The following is a 14,435-nucleotide window of genomic DNA, read 5'->3' as shown; positions in this document are numbered from 1 at the left end:
TGTAGCGCCGCCTTTCCAACCAAATCCAGAGCAGCATTAGAAGGTTAACTTGAGTGGTTTGAACAACGATGTTTAAACATGTTGCGTTTGTGCGAGCTGTAGGACAACAAGAGCACGTCGTTGTTGCCCCTCCTCTGTCTAAAGCGTTGAATGGCGAGTCAGCTAGGAAGTTTTACGACGACGTTGTATCGCAACCATCGACGTTCGTTGACGTCGAGCCCGTAACAGCGACGGGCGCAGGCCGGGACCGTGGGAGCCAAGCTTCGCTTTGTCAGCCAGTGAAACGAGTCCAAGTCAGTGAATACTTCACCGCGGCTCAGAGGAACGATATCGCCCAGCTAGAGAGATGTCTACGTACCGGCATCGGTGTAGACGTCACCGATATTTTCGGTTGGACTGCTCTCATGTGCGCCGCTTGCGATGGTGCCGCGGACAGCGTCCGGTACCTCCTGCAAAACGGTGCGAGCAGGTGTTTAGCAAACACGCAAGGGAAAACTGCCGTCGAACTAGCAGCACAACATGGGCGCGTTGAAGTCGTGGAGCTGCTCTGTAAGCCCGAGAAACTCGGAAACACTGTGACCGCTCAGAGCGGCGCGGAGCGGCAGGCTGACGATTCTAGACGTGATCCAACGCAACTGTGTCGCGTATGCGATATGCACATCAGTTTCTCTCAAAAGAACTCTCACGAAACGTCAATACTGCATCAATTTAACATGAGTCGGGATAGGGCACCGGGCGTGACGCATTACGGGATTTCTGAGAGTAACACCGGTTTCCAAATGCTTCTCGGTATGGGTTGGGACAGAAACAAAGGGTTCGGACCTCGGGAGCAGGGACGTAAGTTTCCCGTAAAAACTGTGCTTAGGCGAAACCGTGCCGGACTTGGAGCTGAGGTCTCCACACCCAGGGTGACGCACTTTGCACCGAACGATAGAGCTGCTGTTGAAAACTGGTCGTGTCACGGGGGAGGCAAGGCAGCGTCGCTGAAAAGGAAGCGGGAAGAACAGGAGAGCCACTATCAAAGAATGAAACGAATGGAGATCGAATTTCGTCGCTCCTTCCACTAGTTGCAGCTGAAAAACACTCCTCGTGAGTATTGGACATCTTGAGATAAACAGGATGGCATTCACTGACACTGCTGAAACTTAAGACACTGTGATCATATGTTATTGTTTTCAGGAAGTCACATGCACATTTTTAGGCTTAGATGCATAGGGGCCAATATCTTTTCAGTGGCATCGTTATCACATTTTAATTGCAACGTGATTATTCTGCCTTGACATCACTAATGCTGCCATGCTGGAGTACCAGCACGTTAAGAACCACCATTCATGACATTGTGTGCAAGCCATCAATGCAAGTAACAGCAGTCATAGCATCTGTACATCAATGGCACAGTTCCCCTAAACATATTCACAAATCTTGACAACCTTATGAAATTTGCTGCTTCAGCTGCCCACTACCAGACCTTTAACATTTTCACTGGGACATGCAACTGCTTGGTAGCACCTTTTCTACAGAACTGCCTCAGTGTGGAAATTTAAATGTTCAACAGTATGAATGCATGATAACAATGTAACGATTTAGAACTGAGTAGCAAGGGTGTGTGACATCAAGCGGGAAGCTGAAGTAGCTGTCTATTGAGGAGGCTCACAAAATAGCTCACTTGAATTTCCCAATTTGTGGCTTCTGTGTGTAAAGTTCATTCAAACAGCACTACTTGCTGACGATGTGTCGAGCTGATAATTTCAGGCATTAAGGTTCACCACCTGTAACTTGTATCTTGCTTGTGGGTGCTGTCACACACTCATGCACTGTGAAGCGAGGCCCGCAAAAAATTAGGTTATATATTTTGAGCCTTAGATTCGTTCCGAGATGTTCAGTGATCCAGCCATGGAGATTTGTACAATTATTCATAGCTTTGGATAATGCAGCAGCATTTTTGTATCTATTTTTCTGAACAAAACTATTTAACAACTGCATCTTGATGGCACGTACTTAGAGGACAGAAACTTGGTGGCTCATTAAAAGTGTTAAGCTTTGCACTAGTTTTAGCTGTGAGGCTGAAAATGAAGGACAGAGAGGACTGACACAGATGTCTTCAAACTAACAACTATGAACAGTTGTATTAACTATTTTAAGCTGCTAGTACAGCCAAGTCCTTGCCCGTCCTCTCCTTGTTCCTCGTTTTCAGTGTGATTGCTCAGCTGCAACGGTGGTCAAGTATTTATCGGGATTGACTGTTGACCCCCAAAGGTCGTGGCATCGAATACCAGCTTTGGCGTCCACATTTCGATGAATGCAGTGTGGTAGAGGCCGGTGTGCTAAGATTTATATGCATGTTAAAAAACCTCAAGTGGTCGAAATTTCTGTAGCCCTCCATTGCATGGCCCTTTATAAGTGTGTCATGGTTTTGGGATGTAAATAAAACCTCTGCATTTACTACTGTAGTTCAGAACGACCACTGTTAGCTGTGGTTCAGCTAGCTCCAGTGGATACCCTTTTGAGAGTCCAGCTTAAATGGAGGGCGACACAGTGAGCCATGGAAAGGAATTTCATAAGTCTAACATAAGAAACAAGAAGAGAGCGGTAGTCGTTGGGAAACAAATGTGTGCTTAGGACACTAGTTTAAAAAAAGGCAAGGTGACCGCTGATTGTGACATACCAGATTTAAAAAGAAGTCATGATTGCCAGGGGGAGGCAGAAATTCATGTGGACATAAAGGATTAAGAAGGTTGCAGAAATAACTTGGCTGCAGAAAGCACAGGATTGGGTCAGTTGGAGAAGCATGAGGGTGAAATTTGTCATGTGGTGGGTGTACTCAAGCTGCGGCTGATGGCAAATGTTGTACAAATGGGGCGTTGTCATGCCGCATCTTCCGCAGAGAAAAATGTGCCTTGGCCACGGAGTTAGATAAGAGAGGAGTGCCGACTCCGCTCATCTGGAAGGGACACATTTTGCAATGCTGCTTCATACTTTGGGGATCGTCTTATAGGTGGTGCTATAAATGGTAAAAAGCGGCAGAGGAGAAGTGCTATCATCAAGCAGAGCGGCGGGCGGGGGCCCCGCCTGTTGTTGCTGTAGCAACGATAGGGATGCGCGCTTAGCTGCGTTTGTGGGTCTGCTCGCCTATCCGTTTTATCGTCTGCTCCAGGCATGTCGTATGTCCGCGGCCAATTCTTTCTTTTCTGTAGAGTGTGCAACTATTGCAGTTTGCAGACTGACGTTATGAGAAGGAATAACCAAATTTATGGTTTTACTCATTTATTCAGGCCAAGCATCTGACATCTTTAATTTAGACCCCACAAAATTATATTACAATATACATAAACATAACATATACATAAACATAATACATGAGGTGACATGGCAAAAACATGGTACGTAAAGCAACATAACAAATATTTCAGGTGCATTGACAAACATGGCTTGTTAGTACGTAAACTAGGAAAGGGGACCGTAATGTACTGCGAGAAAAAGAAGTTTGTAATGAAGAGGTGGTGTTTTTCACTTTTTTTTTAGCATTCATCAAGTGCGTAGATGCCTCACTTGCTTCTTTTGTTCTCTCAATGCTTTCCAAGCTGCTTGGTTCTCTTGCGAGTAATACCGCCACATTCTCATGAGAACGTAATTGCAGAATTCTCGCTAGAACTTTTTCCTTGTGAGCTTCACAAGACTGTGTGTCCCCAGCACATGGTCTATCGTTGCCTCATAAACATTACTCGACTTTGCATTACAAGAAAAGAAGTTTTCGGCCGATTGATTGATATGTGGCATTTAACGTCCCAAAACAAGTTTTTGGCCGAGTGTAACAGTCCGTATAGATGCGTGTTTGTGAAGATTATTTGGGCGTGTGTTGTGATGGCTGTGAGACTGTAAATGCCTTCTTTAACAGGCTGCAAAGTTGAACTAAGTGCACCCATGCATGTTTCAGTCAGACTTTGAGCGAAATTTTTGCTCCGTATATCCAGCTATGAAGTAGATTATGCAGTCGATTAGGGCGGAATCGTCCTCTGTCTGGGGTAAAATATCTTCACATTCCAAAGGGAACAAAGCATATGTTGGAGGGCTCGTTGGTGATTTATTAAACCTGTGCCAAGGACACATGGTGCTTATTGAAGTGTCCAGCACATAGTAATTGCCCTTGGATTTCAGCGGTTGCTTACTCACGGGTACTTGACGTCACTGATCCAGTACCTGAGGATAGGGGCCACGAAGAGCGGAAGTTTCTTCCACTCTTTGCCATAACCAAATTTGCAGCCGGGAACAAAACACTTCTACGCGCCCGGTCCAGTTGCCCCGCATCTTCACACACAAGTACCAAGATACCTTGTCTCTTGGAGCATAAATAAGCACACTGCAGACATTTTAAACAAAGGTCGTAGCACAAAAATGTCTGGCCAACACTGCCACGCAGGCGTTCAGATGTTGAAAAGAAGTGTACGCCTGCTCTGCCATTTTTTATCAGCATAATTTTTCATCTGCTTTCACTAAACATGTCTAACAGTGTTCTGAATATGTTTAAAAAAATGGATACGATGTTTTTATTTCATATTTGATTATGAGTATGGATTTATATGTTTCGTTTGGTTGTCGTACTGAGGCAGCAGAGCAAATGATTTTCTAGCAGACGAGATGCTCCGCGCATGTTGCTCCTTGTTATCATTTCACGCATTCGGTCATGAGTGCAGCTGCTGTATGGTTTCTATACGCCACAACAGGTGATACTATGTGTTGTGATATGTGCAGAGAGAGAATTAAGTATGTGCAAAAGCAGGAAAAGGAGCGCAGCAAAGGAATGAGTTAGACCACTGCGTTGTGCAATGTGTCCTTCGCGAAAGTGGGGGCAGCGGCAAAGTCAGTGCTACTCCTTTACTTTACTCCGTGGCATTGACACATGTGGCAGCCCACATTCTCTGTGCTATTATGTTCGCTTTTCACTGTATTATTCTAGACAAACATTTCTGTGTTGAAATATGACCATTTGTTCAAGGGCTGTATGAAGACATTGAAATGGCCAGTTGCATCACCTAAGTTCAAAGCAGTATTTGTCTGTGCCTACTGAACATTGGTTTCAATTATGCTTTTTTCCTGCTATCCTTCTCAAAAATTAACTGTGCTCCAAGTTGTGAGGTACTATTTATGGAGTGTTTCACCTCACGTACCTCACAGGAATAATGATATCCACTTGGGAAGCAAATGAAACATTATGAAGTCTATCAACGGGTGCCCATAGACCCGCCATCCTGTATTATTTGCCCATGGAATCTGGAAATATATGAGCCCTTTGTTGTAACTAATACAAAAAAGTAATCGAGGGTCTTTTAACGGCTTCAGTGATAAACTCTATGCACACTACTTTTGTAGAATGAATCCAGCGACAGCACGTGTGAAGCAGTACTTGGCAGACATAGAATTGACTGCCGAGACAATCCTGGCTGACAAAGAACAAGTTGTTGAGCTTGACCGACGACGACAAAAGAATAGAGAGGCTTTAAGGTAGGCATTTCACATCAGGTTGGGGCACTATGAAATGGTGGGATATGAAAGCTGCATGTGAATTCAAAAGAGCGAGTCGTGTTATTGCTGTGGTATTCTGTTGCAGCTCTGTACTGCACTTTGTGGCTAAATCCTGAGGCCGAATTCGAAATCGGAAGCATCACATTTACCAGAAAAAAATCCTCTGAAGTACAACGCAGCTCCCACATTACGAGGATTGTATGCTTACTCCAGGAACATAGCTACGTTTTGCCACAATCGAGGCTCGCTTGTGCTCGTAACGGGAGCATTGGCAGAATTTTTTTTTTGAGGGGTGGGGGGAGGGAAGGGGGCACCCTTTTCAAATAGTGATTTCTTGCTCTGTATTCTATGGATAAAAAAAGGGGGGGGAGGGGGTGCCACTTCTTGTCTACGCTATTGGTCGGTAAAACCAAAACAAGTTGAAGGCATATAATAATGCTTCAGTGATTGTAGTTGCCCAAATATTATTTATTTAGGTCTTTATTTATTTTTACATACTTCAGCCATGCTGAGGGCTATTGCAGGATTGCAGGCCATACATCAATGGTGGAGAAAAATTTTGAAGAGTTAAATGGCATTGTTGATGAGCATTATGAGTATGTGAAATATAGTTTAATCAGTATAATTGTTGAACCAGCATGTATGCAAGTCTTCAATACATTTTACACTTGTAATGAATCTTTGGAAATACGATTCAAAAGGTATAACACTATGCTTCATGTACCTCGAACTGCTGCTCACCTCTGCGCCATCGCCGTGGTCTATTGGCTAACGCATTCGGCTGCTGACCCCCAGATCACGGGATCGAATCCCGGCTGCGGCGGCTGTATTTTTGATGAAGGTGAAAATGGTGTAGGCCCTTGTGCTTGCATGTAGGTGCACGTTAAAGAGCCCGAGGTGGTTGAAATTTTCGGAGCCCTCCACTACAGTGTCTCGTAATGATATCGCGGTTCTGTGACGTTAAATCTCAAATGTTATTATTAGTAGTATGCCCAATATGAGCTACCCATAGCACTACACGCCAAAGATGGGTAACGAATGGCCCGCATGAACTCCGTACGCATTCTTGGCCTCCTAGTCGAGGCCACTGGCTGCCATCCATGAAAAATAACGCACATCAGAGCTAAAATAAAAAACACGCTCCGACTCATTCAGCGAGTCTCGGGTCGTAGATGAGGCCTTGGAGAGGCCAACCTTCTGCGCATATACCATGCGTTCCTGATGAGCCACATCAACTATATCTTCTCTGCCCATAACTGGAGGAAGGTGGAAAAGATGAAATTAAACACGCTCATGCATGAAAGCATTAAGCGAGTTCTTGGTTTACCTCAAAACACGAGTAATTCGTGTTGACCAACTAGGTATGCACAACTACATCGATGAAGGGATCGAGGCCCAGACCATGGCACAAGTGATTCGCCTCTCCTCCTCCAAGGCAGGCTGCCAACTTCTAAGTGAGGGCGGCATGTCCCCAAATCCCTACCTTGAACGCGCAGTAACCCTCCCCACAGCTGTCCGCGCTACCTACATGGTAACCCCATTTCAGTGAAATGTTAACCCGCAACACAACAAAGGCAGACGCCTGGCCCGCGCTCGCGCGATCCTCGACCGTACCGTCGCTAATTGCAACTCTACTGTTTTCGTCGATGCGGCGCAATACACTAACTCTTCCACCTTCGCACTTGCGGTAGTAGATGGCGATGGAGCTCTACGCTCAGCTGCCTCGGTTAGGCTAGCAACGAACACCATAGCCGACCAGTTTGCTATAGCTTTTGCAATGATCAACTCCTCACACATCCATGTCTTCACAGACTCTCGCGCCACCATTCGTGCTTACGAAACTGGCAACATCGCTCGAGAAGAAGCTCACTTTTTACTAACACGCAAATGCATGGGTTTGCACTACTTCTCTTGGTTCCCTGCCCTCATGGGCAAAAACGTCCACCCACATCAACCCAACCTCAACGAAATGGCCCATGAACGAGCGTGAGAGCTGATCTGCCACGACGATCAATCAGTCACGAAGAGTTGGGCCCACACGTACAGTTCGCGTACAGAACACACCTTCTGTACAGAACGTACAGAAGGTGAGTACCCTTTACTCACCTTCGACGAAATTACGTCCCACTGCCGTAACGACAGAAGCCAATACCACATGCAAAGCCCGAATGCATGTAAGAGGTAGCCTTTCGCATACTACAAAAGAGATCTATCATGGGGCCGATTCAGTTACTGCTTGGACATAAATTCACAATTCCCAGACTGCTCAGAAGTCTACTGTTTTCTCGAACATATGCCCTGGCAATCTTCCGGGTTACCTCAGGGACCTCTTACCAGTGAGTCCGACTGGGAAGAGGCACTCAGAAGCCCCAATCTCGCAAACCAACTAAGGGCAGTCCAGAGAGCCCAAGAACTGGCGGAACGCCACCACATTCCCCCCCCAACTCGGGCGTCGGCTACAGAAGCGGCTGCTGGGATGTCCCTTGTGGCTTAAACTCCTCATGACCGTTTAATAAATTTCTTGACTGACTGACTGATGCTCACCTTCGTATTCTTTATAATGAACCCTGCTGCGCGGGACTACTGCCAATGGACTTGTGACTTGCAATCATTTGCTTCAATGTGCTAATGAAAAGGTGCTGTTATGTCAGCTGCTGTCAAACAGGACACTGAACCTGATGGGCAATGCAAACAATGAAGGAAAAAAATTGTGGCAGACACCCTGCAATGTGAGAATCTGTTTCAACAGTCAGCAAATAGCTTCATTTGTTTGGCGACTGGAGTCAATGTTGACGTGAATGGACATAATGCTCCGGCAACCCTGAGCCTGGGGAGCGTGCGCCTCTTCGTAAATGGTGTTTACCTGCGTATCCGCCATGCACGGGGTTTTAAACAGTCAATAAATGTTTGTTACAACGTAACACTATGCCACATTTTTTTTTTGTTTTAAGGAGGGACACGGGTCTTTGCAACGAAAAAACGCCAACAAAATCAATTTTTCAGTTTGATTTTCGTTATCTTCATATCATCCTGCACCTGCCAGCCAAAAATGAACTCGAAATGACGCATCGTTGAGCAAAAGAATGTCATGTTTAATCATCCCAGCTATTGGTTTTGCTTACGAAATCGCCAAAAACAGCCCCCTTTTGCGTTGCTTGTATCGCGCTAACCACTCATCAGATCGCGGCCATTTTAGTCTCGTTTGAAAAAGCTTCTGTTGAGCTCGCTTTCCCGCCAGGAATGAACCTTCAATGCTGCAGCCAGTCTGCGCTACCAGGCAAAAACAAGCGACAAAACTGTGTGGTATCATTGGTTCATAGCAGTCAGGTGAGTGAACAGCGGCTTCTGATTGGAGCGCGGGGACTAACAACACTGGTAATCATGCACGCGGGGCCGCAAACACGCGCATTGTCACCGTCATTTTGGAAGTTTTGTAATTTTGCGATCGAAATCGAGTTGCCGAACTGTGTCGGAAGTTCCACACACTTTACAAATTCGGCAAGTGATGGAAAAAATGTGCTGTGCAGTTCAAGGAATCATCGCAGCCAGCGCAGGCTTTGTCGGCAGAGCCTAGCGGGACAGGAGACCGGCAGTCGCCACGATGCAGCAGCCTGACACAAAGGCAGCCTTCGACCGTTACAACTTTACGAGTGGCGACACGGGCTCAGAGTGCCATAAATCATCGCAATTGCCGACGAAGATATCTGCAGATCTCGGCGGAAGAGGGCAACGAATTCCACGACCAAGCGGCGTTGCAACACAAGCGATCGCGACGCCGACCACGGTGCCGTCTGAATCAGCTGATTGCAGTGATACTTCAACAAGGCGCCAGGAAACAACGCCGCTGCTTGTGATTGAGGCAGCAGAGAATGCTGCTGCAGCAGATCTCGCAGCTGGAGAAAGCGTGGCGGCGACTGCGACCACTGCCTGCAGTACTTCAAGTATGCACGATCGAGCTGCGAGGATAGACGTGACATTTTTGACATCGGCTGACCGAGAACTCATCGAGCCTCGCGCTGAGCAAAAAGCAGCGTTTTTGACATCAGCTGACCAAGACCTCATCGAGCCTCGTGCCGAGCAAAAAGCAGCGGAACTTTCCTCGGTCTTGAGAACCAATCGCGAAATGAGTGTTCTCGCGAGTCAGCGCAGTACCAAAAGTTAATCGGCCCCGTCGCATATTATGGTTGATCTCGACATGGTGAACAGTTTACTAAACGAACATTCTGCTTGCCGAGTGTGCCATGGTCAGTTGACCATCGAATGCGACGCACGTGAGTACGGCGTAGCCGGTAAGCTGAAGTTTCACTGCAGGAGCTGCGGAGAAATTGGTTCGAAATGGAGCTCGCGACGGGTTGGTGGCAGCAGTAACTGCAACCCGTCTGAAATCAACGTTCGCACGGGGCGTACGGTTCAGAGCACTGGGAATGGTCAGACAGCTCTGGATGACATCTTTGCCACTATCGGTGTTTCACATCGGAACCTTCACACGAAAACGTACCAAGAGTACTTGAAAATGAACCTTCAGCCAGCAGCAACGAGAGCTTGTGCCGAACATTTGACTAAGTGTTCCACAGTGGTAAAGTGCCTCTACAAGGACCTCAATTTTGGCATCATTGGAAATATTGCAGTCTCTTTTGATGGAAGCTGGCTTTAAGAGGACACACCTCTCACATTGGAATAGCCACTGTGATAGAAGTTTTTTCAGGTTATGTGCTAGACTATGTTGAGCTTTCTAATTTTTGCCTCGGCTGTGAATGCGGTCCAAAAGCCGAGAGCCCAGAATACTCTGATTGGAAAGCCTAACATTCATGCCAGAAAAATACCTCATGCAAGGCTGGCCAGATCGAAGTAGAGGCAGCAATGATTTTATTTCAGCGCGCCCTTTCGCTTCATGGCCTCAGGTACATTACCATACTTTGTGATGGTGACAGCCGGTCGTATAGTGCTGTCAAAGAAGCTAAGGTGTACGGCTTCATAAATGTTGAAAAAGAAGACTGCTCGTACCATGTGCAGAAGCGCATGGGGACTGCACTTCAGAACGTCGTGCAGAAGCACAAAAGGGCAGCAGCGAGCGCATGAGTGGCAAGGGCCGCCTCACAGGTGACCTCATCCCAAAATCGACGAGTTATTGCGGCTGGGCTTTGAAATCCGATTCTGGGAATGTGGATGAGATGCACAAGGCTGTGTGGGCTATGTATCATCATGTGACATCCACTGGCGAGAAATCAAACCACAGCTTCTGTCCACACAGCCCCGAGTCTTGGTGCAAGCATAATGCAGCAATGGCAAGGAATAAGCCCATCCCAAAAAGCAAGTACAATTTGCCAGAGGCTGTGAGCAATGCACTGCGTCCTGTTTATGTACGGTTGACCGACAAGAAGCTTCTGCAGAGATGCACCAGACGGATGACGCACAATGCGAATGAGGCCTTGCATTCGGTCATTTGGAGCCTCTCACCGAAGGACAAGAATGCGTCATTGTTCGCCGTTGAGACTGCCATGGCAGAGGCTGTTATGCGTTTCAACTTAAGGAACAAAAAATCAAGTTCGCTTATTTTGAGTGACCTGCAGCTAGATCAAACATGCACAGGTAACCAACGGGCGGTTGAGAAAGACTATCGCCGTGCCGTCGGCTCGGAGAGGAAACGTGCATCTTCAGCGGCGTTCCAGGCAGTTGCAAAGAAGAAGCACAAGCTTCAAGAACAGATAGTTAGCCATGATTGCAGAGTGAAGTCGCGTTTTCTCTTTTGGTTTGGGAGCCAGTCGTTCCATAACACTGCTAATACGGACAACGGCAATGCTGCACCAAAACAACAGTGAGCGTTTTTAAATACAGCCTACAGGAGGCGCCTAGCGTCAAGTTGGAAAAAAGAATATAACTACAAATTGCTCCCACTATCGCATTGTACGTTGAAAAGTTACCAAAAAGTTGACAACAATCTTTAATAAACATCTGAACATTGCTCAAACTTGCTTTAAGGTGTTAATTTTGTAATCTCTCTTCACGCATCTGTTGATGAGATTACATATGTTGCGCTTCCATCAGTTCGGTGAACACATACAACAGGCGAATGTGTTTAGGTGAATGTCATTCACTTTGCCTGTGTAGCTTGCACAAAAATGACATTAGTGCCTAATTTCGATCGCAGCGAATGACATTACAGGTGCCATGTGACAGGGGTATAACTATGCAGCCCCAGTACTCAAATCAGCCAGTAACTGTGAATTAGGGTAAATGGCATTGTTGTTTATGTATGTGGCATCATGTGTTGAGAGAAGAGTGAGCGATTTCCAGCCAATTTTGAGAGTTAATTGCTACTTTGAGGCTGTGTGCCGCACTCTAATGTACTGATCGCCTGTTCGTGAGAGCCTCAATTAGCAATTGGCAGCGTTTTTTGACAGTGCCGAGAAAGTGCTGCAAGGCTCCTGCAGTATATTGCCTGCAACCGTTAATTTTTCAGAGAGCATTGTCATACTGCTTAAAGCATGTGAGAGACCTCCTAATGTGGTGTGGACGTTCAAGAAGAAGACAGACTTCATTTCACTATAGGCACCATGCAGTCAAGTTGGGTTCCCGTGTCACTGCAGTGCTGGAACGCAAAGCATAGCGGATTGGTGAAAATGGAACTGGATGAGCACGTCTTTCTCCCTGCATGAATGGGTGGATTATGGACTGGGCTACACGGGGAACTGTCTGTTCATGCATCTTTTCTCTTTTAACGACCAATGTCGGCAAACTTGGGACTGGTCAGTGCGAGCAGCGCAGCTTCCAGTGGATGGTGCCTATTCTCTTGGACAGAGCAACATTAATGCCCCATTGTATTACTGCTGGGCTCATATGATACAAGTTCCGATTTTTAATTCACCATCAGTCCTTCCTGTTTAGGAGTCTTTTTTTCTGCTGTTCAACTACGAAGACCTGCGATGTCAGAATGTTGACTATGCAGAGACTGTGCTACACTTTGTGGAACTTGAATGTTCACAAAGTAGCCAGTGAGTAGCCCATTTAGAAATACAATAGAAAATGGCCATGGAATCTGTGCTGAGGGAAAAACAAACGGCTTGACAGCCTTTACATGGCAACATGTACATGACAGTATACATTGCATGACAACTCAAGATATAATTATACCCAAATGTGGTTGTCTTACGGCCAGCTGAGAGGACACAGCACTAGGACAGTTTATAAGCAGGTGCTCTCCAGCTATTGGGAAGAAGTTTTTATATTTTGTTTGGAGTTTAAGGACATTTTCCACAGAATTTGTGGAGCAAGAGGCTTGCCATGGCATAGCTTCTTCTATTGAATGGCAGTTGTCTTGTAAATCAGCAAAGTGCGTTAGCATCACGCTTTGATTTTGGCTGGTGGCACTGATGGTTTGATATGCCGACTCCATGTTCTAAGCTTGCTTTATTGAAATGCCATAATATAAAATCTTTCTAATGGAGTTTCCTACGAATACACTAGAGGGAACACTGGTGCTAGTGTCCGTGGGAGCTGCAATGCACAGCACTTCAGCCGGCATGGGAATGATGGGATTCGTCTAACCTTGGTCTCCATTTGGCTTTGTGTAGAGTGACTCTGCTTGGCCACAGAACAAAGTTCAGCAAAGTTACAGCAGTTACGTTTTACCACCTGGACCTTTTTAGGCTCACCAATTCAAATTAGCTCACGACGTTCACAACAGTAAATTTTTTTATTCGAAACAAAACCAAAGCACAACAATAAACAGAGCTACAAGAGCATTCATAGTGGCAAGTACAAAGAGTAGGCAAAGTCATCAACTACTCATCATGGTGGCTAAACGATTGCAGCATTAGAATTTCCTCTATCGAATATTATAGGAAACTGCGTGCTTAAAAACAAGCATATGGCAATTAATAAGCCGAAGAAATTCATAGCTGCTTTATAAATAATTTTTTTTTTGCTTGTTTTGCTTGCATGGATAGAGCACTGAAACAGCTGGAGGAAGATATCCACAGGCCTTGGGTCTGCATCGGAAACATGTTCATGAAAATTCCAAGGCATCGAACTAAAGAGCTCCTCGAACAAGGTCAGTGTTCTTTCTTGTTAGATCATTTCCAGATATTGAAGCACATAGTACTATACTTTGTGGCCACTTATCTTGGCTGTGGAGCGAAGGCTACGGAGGTAGGGGGCTCCGCATATGCGTGTTGCTCTTCGAGTAGTATGGCAGCTTTCGGTTTTGGTTGCCCACATTGTTAATGCGTTCTATACATGTGAATTAGAGAGATTTTGATGGTATAGTGTACATTTTAGTGTCGTACCACTAGTGCGTTTTTCTTGGAGTACGCACCAGAGTGTTTCTGGCAGCGCATTGACCCATTATGTCATGGACACCATTAGAAAACGGGTGTGCTGAAAGAGGTGCCTAAGAAATGGAAAGCATTCTTGCAAAGGGAACAAGAGCTGTGTTCTACCTGCCACACCTGTTTGAGACTTGGAATAAATGAAGTGGCATTCATCTCTGCAAGGCAAATGAGAAAATTATCAGTAAACTTAAGTGCTATTTTTGGAGCAGCAGGAGGCATGCGCTGTGGTTCTGTAGCTTCCACAATGCTGTAAAAAAAAAAGCTGTCAAGGAGTTAAGGTAATAAATTTAAAAGAGGTGTATTTCACTCGCAATGAGCGATGGGTGGCTCACGTCCAGACCTCAGTAAACAAAGCTGGTGAAATGCTAAATTTGGTTATCACTCAACATAAACACAGTTCCAGGTTCCTATGAAAGTGACATAGTGAGTACTGATTGGAATAACAGTGCAAGGAAATATGACACAAAAGTGTCTGATAAATAGGAAAAGCTCTGAGTCACACATTGAAATTTATAAAGAGTTGCAGATAAAAATATGCTTCAAGCTAGAGCAAGAGTCTTGAATGTCCAGTCCCTCTCACTAGTG

At 45.7% G+C, this 14,435-nt stretch overlaps 1 protein-coding gene across 7 annotated transcripts in view; it reads left to right on the top strand.

Annotated features, from left to right (window-relative positions):
* Pdrg1 (Pdrg1 prefoldin-like subunit) overlaps positions 1 to 14,435 on the top strand; it is a 203,672-nt gene that overhangs the window by 175,155 nt on the left and 14,082 nt on the right. For 5 of the 7 annotated variants that reach the window (XM_075872641.1, XM_037415999.2, XM_037416001.2 and 2 more), the window contains exons 2-3: positions 5,368 to 5,499; positions 13,467 to 13,570. In XM_075872641.1, the coding sequence (XP_075728756.1) occupies positions 5,369 to 5,499; positions 13,467 to 13,570 (235 nt within the window). In that variant the 5' untranslated portion in view covers position 5,368. Of the gene's footprint in view, positions 1 to 3; positions 1,090 to 5,367; positions 5,500 to 13,466; positions 13,571 to 14,435 lie in introns of those variants that run through there. The other 2 variants (XR_005108778.2, XM_037416000.2) reach the window with 2 other exon arrangements.

The sequence above is a fragment of the Rhipicephalus microplus genome, chromosome 8, assembly GCF_043290135.1.
Source record: "Rhipicephalus microplus isolate Deutch F79 chromosome 8, USDA_Rmic, whole genome shotgun sequence".
NCBI classification, from domain to species: Eukaryota; Metazoa; Arthropoda; class Arachnida; order Ixodida; family Ixodidae; genus Rhipicephalus; species Rhipicephalus microplus.
This window is presented reverse-complemented; position numbering and strand designations above follow the sequence as displayed.